Source organism: Taudactylus pleione, unplaced genomic scaffold, assembly GCF_031769625.1.
Source record: "Taudactylus pleione unplaced genomic scaffold, aTauple2 ptg000128l, whole genome shotgun sequence".
NCBI lineage: Eukaryota > Metazoa > Chordata > Amphibia > Anura > Myobatrachidae > Taudactylus > Taudactylus pleione.
In genome coordinates this window covers 5286753-5299276 of record NW_028284530.1, presented here as the reverse complement: position 1 = coordinate 5299276, position 12524 = coordinate 5286753, and the positions used below count along the sequence as shown (strand labels likewise).

The window sequence follows — 12524 nt, the reverse complement described above, 5'->3', positions numbered from 1 at the left end:
CTCGTATAGGCTGTGGGTGGTGACCCACAGCTATACGAGTGTCCAGGAGGACGCTCCATAGTTATGGAGGCCGGCCCTCATTCAGAGCCGTACGCTCTGAGCATAGATTGTAAGCTCAACTGGGGGAATGGGTATGAAATACCGCCGGATGCAGCCGGCGGTTCGATTCCTGGCAGTGACAGCCCGACAGGAGCAGAGATCGAAGCAGCGGAAGCCCGACAGCACTAGAAATCCTGATCGTGGATAGGTAAGTATACACTAACCTAACCCTCCTTAGGGGTGCCTAACCCTAACTTCCCCCCCAAGTGCCTAACCCTAATCCCCCCTCTAAGTGCCTAACCCTAACCACCCCCTTCCCCGCTGCCTAAACCTAAGTCCCCCGGGGGGGTGCCTAACCCTAAGTCCCCCCCTGGGGGTGCCTAGGTGCCTAACCCTAACCCTCCCGGGGGGGTGCCTAACCCTTAGTCCCCCCGGGAGCCCTAAACCTAACCCTCCCCCCCGCGGCTGTCCGCTCGCGGCGCCCGGCATCAGTATGATCATGATGCCGGACGCCGGTCTCCCAGCGTCGGGGAAATGCGGGCGTCTACATCTAGACGCCCGGCATTTCACCCTTGCCGGGAAATGACAGTCGGGAAGCCGGCTGCCGGTATTTAGGCATTCGGCTTCCCGATTGCTTCCCCCACTGGGGCAGGGACTGATGTGACTTTCCATAGCCATTTTAAGGAGGGCGATGAAAATGTTTTACACTTTAGCTGATAATTTTAATGTATTTTGTTTTTCTTATTTTGACCCCAGAAATACTTATTTTTATTGGTGTTTATGAACCTCAGTAAGATTTGTCGGGTGGGACATTATGAAGAGTAAAGAGGACTACTCCACAAGGTGTCACATCAATATATCTTGTAGAGTAACGGTCACACATAACTAACGCTCACACATACTGTCTTTGGAGATTTATCAAAACTTCTAAACACCTTCTAAAGAGAACAGTTGAGGTGTTGGCATAGTAACCGATAGCTCCTAGCTATCACTTGTACTAAATAAATGACAGATAGAAGCTGGTTGCTATGGGCAACACCTCCACTTGTCCTCCTTGATTTGATAAATCTCTCCCTCAATCATGTTGATCATGTTGGCAAAGTAAAAACATTTACCCTCTTGACACTGCTGTGCAATAAATAATCACACTGATAATCTTGTGTTCTTTTTTGTTATGTATAAATTTCTGCATGGTAACCTTTTTGGGCCATTTGTACGATAGATGTTGCTACTGTTTTTGGGCATACCTCAAAAAAGTCCCATTTTTGGTTTGACAGTTCCGATTTCACAGTGAAACAGGGGAGTATCCTTGAGGTTTGAGGCTGCTTCATAATATAAGTTGTTGTTTGGATGGACTAGCTGGGTGAATTGCATATAAACTATTTATTCTAGTACAGTGTTATGTTTTTTTTTAATATATATACAGTATAAGCCTGAGTCTGAGTTGGACAAATTATGCCAATGTTCACAGAGTTGAGCAATTTTCCAGCTACTGCGCGTGTGTGTGAAGATCCCATAAAACTTGTATTGCCCATGAGTTACACATTGTGTGTACGCACAGCACTGCAGTTGCAATTGAGATGTGTGGTATGGGAAATGTACTGTAAGTGTGCTGGGCGTTTCTGGTTGGTGACTGGGAGGTGGCTATTCAGAGGCATGGAGATGGTCTGTCTTATGGGCAAGTTATGGTAGTGTCGCAGGAAAGTTGCTGAAACTGCTTCCGTATACAGACGCTTAGGGGTCTATTTACTAAGCCGTGAATGAAGAAAAAGTGCCAACCATCCAGCTCCTGTCATTTTTCAAACACAGGCTGTGACATGGCAGTTAGGAGCTGATTGGCTGGAACTTTACCTGCATCCAAGGCTTAGTAAATAGACCCCTTAATCACTCACATAGGAGGCCATACCTAGATGGAAAATCTATACCTACCATAGGGGGCGGATGCAATTTTCGATAGTTCGACCACATCAAGTGGGATTACAGCGTTGATAGATTCTCAAAGTGGGCGTCTCAGACCTTGCACAGTCAGACGTACGCTTGTACACCAGGGGAAGGGCTGATACCAGCAATAGCGTAAAGTCGCAGACGTGGCTACAGGAAAATACACTAAAGCAGTCACAGGTGCGTGCGACTCTGAGGCAAGGCCTGTAGTTTAATAAAAATAGCTTTTAGAGAAATTGATCAAAATGTCATTACAAATATCCTGATATGTTTGTATAAAGACCCCTACACACTACACAATATTTTTAATGATTTTGACCGATTGCGACACATCAGAACGACAAATCGTTAAAAATGTGTAGTGTGTATGCACTACATTGTGTAGTGCGCGCTTCCGTGTGGCCGTCAGCCTCATCGCCTGATGTTATGTACATGCAGTAAGATCAGGCGATGCGTCTGACGTTCCCATACAGCGTTATGCAGGGAGGGCGGCATATCGGACAGTCTGGCAGCGGATTGCCCGGACCGCCTGCTATGTCGGCCAGACGGCGCTGGGATCATCGGCGACATCGCTGGGTTCAAAATTGTTTAGTGTGTACCCAGTTTCACACCCAGTCAAATAGACTATTATTTTTTTATAAGGTTAATTTTTCTGTACTTTATGAAAGTTTAATCAGGTGACAGATATATTACGTAGTATAAATCTAGTGTAATAACATGACACATTTCAATTAAGAGGAAGGAAGTAGCGCTCTATTAATAAAGTTGTAGACTGTGTCGTCACCTCTCCCTCACCCTTTACAAACATATTTCTTTGGTACATCCTCAATGCTTCTCACACTCTTGCATCATACTGTATTTAACTTGCAAAAGGCATTAATCAAGAATTAAGTGGTAAGTATGTAATACAGAATTGTGATGTTTGTATCGATAGATAGATAGATAGATAGATAGATAGATAGATAGACAGTATATAAAGATGAAATTAGGTAAATATGTTAATATTATTACTAATATGTAACTAAATTATTCTAAGTATGCTAATTTACTGTAAATAATGCTAATATAATATTTTTCTACATGAAACTTATAAGTGGTAAGGACTGTGGCTACAGCTTAACAAATGAGTAGGAGCATTGCTGGGAAAATGACACTGAATGACTGACGTTCTTATTGTTATATTCTCATTGAGATTGTCTCATTTTTATCTGACTTTTTGTTGTTATGTGGAATTTTCATTTGAGGTATTATATGGCATGCTTTATACAAGGTAAATGTTATAATAACAAGTCATGACAGGCCAATCAAATATATTGTAGTTCTGCAATATCTGAACTCCCAAGTAGCTGCTTTATTTATATGGTAAGAAGGCCACTTATCATTAAATACATGCGGCTTATTCTATATATCTATATATATATATATATATATATCTACATATATATATATATATATGTATTTTATTATAGGAATACTAGCAAATATTTAGTGTCCCCTGAATGTATTATGGCAGGATCTCCAATATCTGCTGCGGTCCCTCCATTTCTGCCACCATTGCAACGGGTTCCGGACTGTAGATAGACAGTAATTAGATAGACAATGTATAGATAGACAACAGATGTTAGACAGTCAATAGGTCAACAGGGACAAAAGGTCGACACACTAAAGGTTGGCATGTAAGAAGGTCGACTGTGTCAAATGTCGACACAAAAATGGTCGACACATGATTTTTGTTTTTTAGGGTTAGGCACTAGAAGGGACGGTTAGGGTCAGGCACCTACCCTGACAGTTAGGGTTAGGCACCGGGAGGGAGGGTTAGGGTGAGGCCCCAAGGGGAGGTTTAGGGTTAAGATTAGGGTTACAAAACAAAAAAAATTAATGTGTCGTCCATTTTTGCGTCGACCCTTTGACCCTGTCGACCATTTGTACACGTTGGCCTTCTTACACTGCGACCTTTAGTGTGTCGACCTTTTGTCCCTGTCGACCTTTCGCCCCCTGTCGACCTATTGCCTGCCTAACATCTGGTGTCTACTTAGACATTGTCTATCTAATTACTGTCTATCTCTTATACCACACCCCACCGCAACCCCGTAGGTTTCTATGGGGGATGCAGTGCTATCAGATTTACCAAGTTCCAGAGTGCAAAGCATTCCGGAACATGCTCCCTGCAACATGTAGCCTATGGGCTACATATCACAAACATATCACAAACCTAGCCAGGAGAGGGTTCCATAGGAACCCTCCCCGGCAATGGCCGCCGTGCATGTGTGATCAGTAGACTGTACATGCACAGGATCCATCCCCGGCACAGGAGTGAAGAGGCAGATGACACGATCACTTTCAGTTCACTCCCAGCACGTCGCAGGGACAGGCTCCTTTTGGAGGCCCTGTCGCTGCGAGTGCTTTTTTATCAATCCCAGCGCTATGATCGCATCCTGCAATGTGATGATGGGAGCAAATATCATACCCAGATTGCATTGCAAGTGCAATTATTAATAATTAGGGCCCAAGATGAGAACGAATAGCAGATCAAAATAGCTGCAAGATTCTGTGGGAATCTCAGGCGATAATACGGGTCACCTGGGCAGGAAAACCTCACTTGTTTATTGTTCTTTAGAGGCATGAGCAAAATCCAAACCCAGATTTCCTCTTGTATGAATGCGATATTTGTGCAGCTGCAGAACACGCCAGAACCTTTAGCTTAGTTGAATCTTACCCATAGACATTAGTCCCGAAAACTTAGCAGCATTTAGTCCAGTCTGGTAATAAAATATGTAAACTGTCTTTCAGGAAAAAGGAACAACCATGGTGGACACAGAAATGCCATTTTGGGGCATGAATTTTGGCATTAGCTCAGTGGACCTGTCTGGCATCGAGGACCACTCCAATGGTTTTGACATTAAGCCATTTGCCACAGTGGACTTTACCAGTATTTCTACACCACATTATGAAGAAATCCTTGAAGATAAGACTTTCCTGTGCCGAAATGACCAGATGGAAGCTGAATATAAGTATGATCTGAAACTACAAGACTGCCAAAGTACGCTGACTCATTCCTTGCTCATCACTGCGCCCATATTACAATGTATCTGTCCAATAAAACAGGGTAGTCTATACAGAAACAGTTGTTACTTTACAGTTTTAGTCACAAAATCAATAAGTTGTAATTGCTGTAACCTCACAGAGGTGCAGACAAAAATAAGCAAAGTTTTCCAACCGTAATAACTGGGAATTGTCCTTAGCCGCACTTTGCCCGTAGAATGTTGTAGCTAATTGAATCAGCCCCTAAAGCTGGGTACACACTGGAGTGATATGATATGGCTCGATATGTCGTTTCCGACTGAAGGAATGAATATCGGGCGGATAGTTCAGTGTGCACAGCCAATCTGCGCGCTCCTGCAGTCATTACCGATATCTTCCGGTTGGCCGCGCTGCACGGCCAACCAGACAATATCGCATGCAGCGCCGTGCAAGGTAATGAAGGATGGAATGAGGGAACATTCCGTCCTTCATTACGTCAGTCTGATGTGTACCGTGGATATGATATGTCGGCCCATCGGCCGCCATATAATCCAGATACACATCACTCCAGTGTGTACCTAGCTTTAGTCTTATGATATGGATGACATTTACAGCTTTACATGAGTAATTTTATCAGATAAGGTGGTATAATTTCCAATATCATTCAGTCAATAATGACTCTGGCTATTTGGTGTATACAATGATCTATGCTAATCCTGGATACTTTTTAGGTCACATATGATTGACTGAAAAACCACCATATTAGGCCATATCCAGTCTACCCAAAGCATGCCACTATCTTGTTGAACCAATGTCATTTCAGATGTCAGTATGTCACACATTTTCGTAAGCCAAAAACTTATGGTGCGTACACACGGTCAGATATAACATAGACGATAAGAACGATCATATCGTTATCGTTCTTATCGTCCTGTTTTTGGGCCCTTCCAACCCCCAAACGATGGTTGATACTCGGGAACGGATTGTTGATATCGACCACGAGCTTGAAGGCCAGCCAATCGTCAATCGCGGGTCATTATAGTTGTTTAGGGGGTTGGTGCATGTGCTGGATGTTCGATATCGAACATCCAGCACATGCAGGACGATCAGACGATATCTGATCGTTGTCTGATCACTCCGTGTGTACGGAGCTTAAGACCTGTAAAAATCAGGATTATGGCAGCTATGCTATAAGGGGTCTTCACACTCTCCCATTTATTTACCAATAATTCCTTGTTTATTTAATAAATACGTGACCAATTCTTATACCAGCTATACAGGTGCCTGCTGTATAATAATAACAATTCTGTAATATGCAAGTGATACTGCTGTATGTATACATTGCTGCAAATACTATCTTTAAAATACAAAGTGACATTACTACGTGTAAACTCCAGCTAATAGTATCAGTATAATACACAAGTGACAATACTACATATATAAACTCCAGCAAATATTATCTGTATGATACACGTGACATTACTAAATGTATAAACTCCAGCAAATATTATCTATATAATAAACAAGTGACATTACTACATGTATACACTCCTGAAAGTAATATCTATATAATACACAAGTGACATTACTACTTGTATACACTCCTGAAAGTAATATCTATATACCGTAATACACAAGTGACATTACTACATGTATAATAAACTCCAACAAATATTATTTGTATAGTACAAAAGGGACTTTACTATATGTATAAACTCTCGCAGGTGATATCTGTATAAAACACAAGTGACATTACTACATGTATAAACTCCAGCAAATTTCCTTTTATAGTACAAAAGGTCATTACTACATGTATAAACTCTCGCAGGTGATATCTGTATAATACAGATATGGCATTACTAAATGTATAAACTCTTGTAAATAATAACTGTATAAAGACAGCGTTCTTATGTGATCATAATCAGTAACTTCTGTTGTCATAACTTAAGTTTCATTAGGAATTGTTAAGAATAATCTATTATATATATATATATATATATATATATATAAAATATATAAGTGTATTTTAAAGAATAATATACATTCCTAATGTAAATTTTTAAGGATATTAGAAGGCACCTGTCTAGAACCTAGTTTTCTTTTACATGGTCACGGAACTGTTCAAGGACTTCTAATGTCTATATAAATTACAGTAGAGAGTGATGCCTAATGATGTACACTTGTGTATGGTAAGTAGGGATGTGCAGGCTCGCATAGGTTCGAGTTTGCACGCTGAGTTCGGATTTTTCCCTCCAAAAAAACGTAACTCAGAACGAGGCAAAACGTCATCTTGCATGGACAAACATCATCATTCCTGGACTTTGTCCGGGAATGATGATGTTTGTCCATGCAAGATGACGGAGGGAAAAATCCGAACTCAGTGTGCAAACTCGAACCTATCCGAGCCTGCACATCCCTAATTGTAAGGTATGATATGGCATTGCATACAATACAATACAATACAGTAGACTTTGCTGATAATGAAAGTAACATTTCTGTGTGCCTCATGCCTCAATGACATTACTAGTTCCTAATGAACAGACATTGATTTAGTCCGCAAAATGGCTGCGACAGCTGTTGGCAACAGAGCCACATTTAGCAAACAATGAATGCTTCTTAGATTTTTTTTATCTTTATACTGAATATGACCATTCTCACAAACAAAAAGTGAAATTGCTTGTTAAAGTTTTATTTTATATTCTTTTTTTTTTCTTAACCTAGACACAATAAAAATGGAGCCTCCTTCTCCGCCTTACTACTCAGACAAGACTCAGTCATTCAATAAATCTCAGGATGAGGCATGCAATTCCTATATTGCCATAGAATGTCGAGTGTGTGGAGACAAGGCCTCGGGGTTCCACTACGGGGTCCACGCGTGTGAGGGCTGTAAGGTAACTTACATGTGCTTCACTCAAATAGTTGTCGATTGCATTATACTCTTTATAGTAAACTTGTCATTCGTTGTGTGGAAAACAGTTAAACAGTGCCGCATATTCAGAATACGCAACAACTAACACTAGCACATTTGTGAATTCAGTGGTTAGATTAACTTTAACTGAATCTTATAAACATGCTGGCAGAGTTACCAGTTAACCCAATAGATTATTTAATAACGTTGTGTCATGTGCAGGGTTGTACTGTAACCCGTAGCTAGCGATCAGATGTTAGTTTTTGATCTCTCTCGTGGCGCAGTATTGGTTGCATCATTTGGATTAGAACCTAGTTCTGCAGGTTTATATTAATAGGCCTCACAGAGTTGTGCTTTGGACTAGGTAGGTTAGGGAAAGCATTTGCCAAAGGGGGCCCAGTGTTTCAAAAACTTGTGTATTGTATTTTGTATTAATATTAGCCATTGTGCCCTTAACGTTTAAAAGTCATCCACTACAATATTCTTGCAACATATTTTTACAAAGGACAATTACAGTAAACAGTGCATATCAATACACAATCTCATTAGAGAAATTAGTGTTTTGCCTCAACCAATTGTAATTTATCTAAATGAATCGAAATGATTTTGTATTTTTTGGTTTCTTCATTACTTATAGTTTATCATTCATTAATGTGCTATATCATTTTGCTCCCTAGAATACTACCGGCAGTCACCTAGTTGTATGTCTTCCCACAACAATGATAATACTAGTGTGACCTCAGCTTGATGACCTTTTGTCATTCACATTAATTGCTTATTATAAACACTAGAGGTAGGTTTTCTGCACATTTTATTGCAGCAGATGATTTTTCAGCATTGGTCAAGAGAGAATAGATATAATATACACTTATGCTAGACATATTACACAATAATGCCAACTGATTACTTCCTCCTATTCCCACCTCCAAGATTTTGCTCGTGCTGCTCCCTACCTATGGAACTCTCTCCCTCTCCCTATCAGACTCTCCACCTCTCTACAAATCTTCAAACGGGCTCTCAAGACTCACTACTTCATCAAAGCCTTCCAGCTTTCATCCTAACCTGCTGCTCCATGCTTCTGCCTCACTGTCTACCCCAACTGTGTCACCCCTGTCTGTCTGCCCCTACCCTTTAGAATGTAAGCTTTCACGAGCAGGGCCCTCTTCCACATGTGCTTTTCATTCCCTCACTCATAAGATCGTCTACTGCAAACTGATGCCCTGCTGCTTTTTTGAGTGTTATGATCACTATTGCAGCAATGTTTATAAACGATGTCCTTGTCCTGCATTGTTTTGTACTGTAAGTCACTGTTTTCTTGTTTGCTCATTTCCTTATGTACTTTGTGAGGCACTGTGGAACCCTTGTGGCGCCATATATATAAAGGATAATAATAATAATAATAATAATGCACATGACTGTAAATTTACAAAACATCATAAAATATTCAAGTGATGATGTTCACAGTCTGCCGGAGATTTAAAAGACAGTGGGTGATGTCACACACTGTGTCTGTGGACCTACTATACTTGGAGTCTAATGGGTGTCTGGAATTCACCAGGGTCCCCCACAACGTTGGCGATATTCATCATGGCAAGGTATCCACAAGTCACGGCACCCAGGAATGACTTTTCTTTGTATAAAGAAGCCAACACAATGGACCTGAAGATGGGACCAGTTTAAATATGTGGATGGAGTGCTTTAACCAGAAGCAAGGCATCTATATCAGAGCCCAGGATCTTTCTTCAGGACAATATCTCTTCCAGCCAAAAAACAAATGTAGTGCTACATTTTAGGTTTATTCTACAAGTTACTATACTTCACACTGTTAACAATCAACTGGCTGGTGACTAATTGCTTTCATTCAAGAAAAACTTCCACCACCAAAAGTTTAGGAAGGGAATCAATGTTGGGAATGTATACAGTGGGCGGCAGTTTCAAGTGGAGAGAATATTTATTAACACATTTCAATACCTTCTATGGGCCATTGAACCAAATAAGGTAGTATGGTAGAGGACAGTTTGAGATTGATGCTTTTAATGAAGAGCTGTACTTTATCTTCCGGACATAGCAGAGGCACTGGACGACATTCATTCTCAGCATATGTGTTGTGATAAGCTGAAACCTCAGTAAGGCATCTGTATTTTTCTTTACAAGAAATAGAGAAAATAACAGCGCTCAACTATAATGAGTACATTTAATCATTTAATAAGGCATACAAGATACCAATATGCATATAGTTAAAAATGTTCAAAAGAGCATAAAATCAGTCCAATCCACCAGTCACATAGATCTCATTAGATGCTAGGAGGCTTAGATGATAGTCCAATAGTATTGATCCAGTGGTACTGAGCATGAGCAATTTTAAAGGTCAGTCCAGACTTATAATTACCAAATCCAGTGTCCGCTTAGATTTAGGGGTCCTAATTAGCAGTGCTTATGGGCTTCCGCAAGAAATGGTCCCCGGGCAGAGGTTTCGGCAGTCCGTTCTGTATAGCTAGATGGCACGTTGCTTTGACCAAGTATCAGCACTCCTGTGGTGGATGGGTATTGTGAAAAAGCAGCCAATCCTGACGCGTTTCGCTGTGTAGTACCCACAGCTTTTTCAAAGGTGGTGACATGGCTGCTGAAAGGGCTTTTTATATGGTATATTCAAGATGGCTCCTAATTGCCATCTGTTGTTAATTAACAAGCGATTTATAAAAGGAAACTTTCCTGTAACCAAGCATTCACATAAAGAGTATAGTCAGGAGGAGACAGACTTACCTAAATCATATAGTCTCTATATGGAGTCAGACAAACAGTCCGATCATAGCAGTTAATATCGCTATTCTCCCTCCGCCGCGCGGTGTAAACAAACCCCACGTGGAGGATGGGGGAGTAGCTAAGGTAACCAATAAACATAGCTGGTAATAGGTCCAATAGCGCTCACGTGACACGACTCAATGTCACGTAACGTGACAATGTGCTGACGTGTATAATAGAGTCACGTGATACGGGAGGATCAGCGTCACTCCTCTTTCCCATTTCCCCTCCGCCGTACCGTGCATGTAAATTCCACACGGGGGAGGGACAAAGCGATACTCAGGTGACCAGTGAATGTGTAGTGGAACAGAGTAGCGCTCACGTTACAAAACTCATTATCACATGACAAACATAGCGCTACAGTGTACCAACATATTAGACATATAAAAGTTTGTAGAAAAGAAGAAGGGACACAGCGTAAACAGTCTCAAATGTTACATCTCGAAGACATAAAAGTCTTCATCTCAAAGAAAAACAATAATATAAATTGCCATAATACATAAATAATACAAATTTGTATTTTTGTTTTATTTGTATTATTTATGTATTATGGCAATTTATATTATTGTTTTTCTTTGAGATGAAGACTTTTATGTCTTTGAGATGTAACATTTGAGACTGTTTACGCTGTGTCCCTTCTTCTTTTCTGCAAACTTTTATATGTCTAATATGTTGGTACACTGTAGCGCTATGTTTGTCATGTGATAATGAGTTTTGTCACGTGAGCGCTACTCTGTTCCACTGGCAGGAGAGGTGCCTGGAATGAAGGCGACAGAACAATCAAGGGGAATGTGATGGCCAAGATTCAGCATTGAACCTGTTGGCAAGTTCTGGATATTCTGAACGGAGAGCGGGTTGATGATAGTAGAGTGACTTGGTGAAGGGATGGAGTAGGTTTTATATTTTCAAAACATGTACTGTACTGTACATAACATAAAGAATACAAGATGTAACTGGACGGCTAGGTGGTGACCAGGAGATGTTGGACCTTAAAGAACCATCAAAGATTTTTCTATGTCATATAAGATGGAGGCCTGAAGACTGAGAGCAAGGCACAGTCAGTGCTTTCTGGTATCAGCAAACATGATCCCGATGTGCAGCTGCACATCCAAGTACGTAATAGGGATAAGAAGATGAGAGCACGTGCTTATATAGCAGCAGCAAATTTGACATCCCTGCAGGTAACACCTATGAGGGGTGTAGTAGGTATTACCGCCGGACACATGTCCGGCGGTTCAAATCCCGACAGCAGCTGCCCGGCAAGGGTGAAAATCCCGATCGTCCCTAAGGTAAGTATCGCTAACCTAATCCCCCCTCCCCTAACTCTAACCCTCCCTTAGGGGTTCCTAACCCTAACCTCCCCCCCAAGTGCATAACCCTAACCCCCCCTCTAAGTGCCTAAACCTAACCCCCCCCCTTCCCCACCGCCTAAACCTAGGTTCCCCGGGGGGTGTCTAACCCTAACCACCCCCGGGGGTGCCTAATCCCCCCTTCCCCTAGCCTAAACCTAACCCTCCTGGGGGGGAGGTGTTGGTGACTAACCCTAAGTCCCCCCGGGAGCCCTAAACCTAACCCTCCTCATCGTGACTGTCCGCGGCCGGCAAACGGCATCACTTTGATCGGGATGCCGGGCGTCGATCTTCCGGCATCTGGTTAATGACAGGCGTCTAGATTTAGACGTCTGTCATTAGTACCACGCCGGGATTAGAACGTCTGGAAGCCGGCGGTCGGGATTTAGACCGTCGGCTTCCAAACTACATCCCCCTATGAGAGCTGGAAGGTACAATGATTTAGAACAGGTTGATTTGAGGGC

General features: G+C 41.6%; 1 protein-coding gene across 2 annotated transcripts in view; it reads left to right on the top strand.

Annotated features, from left to right (window-relative positions):
• Positions 1 to 12524, top strand: part of PPARG (peroxisome proliferator activated receptor gamma) — a 96886-nt gene that overhangs the window by 53291 nt on the left and 31071 nt on the right. For both annotated transcript variants that reach the window (XM_088472765.1, XM_088472766.1), the window contains exons 2-3: positions 4771 to 5020; positions 7723 to 7892. In XM_088472765.1, the coding sequence (XP_088328891.1) occupies positions 4786 to 5020; positions 7723 to 7892 (405 nt within the window). In that variant the 5' untranslated portion in view covers positions 4771 to 4785. The remainder of the gene's footprint in view (positions 1 to 4770; positions 5021 to 7722; positions 7893 to 12524) is intronic.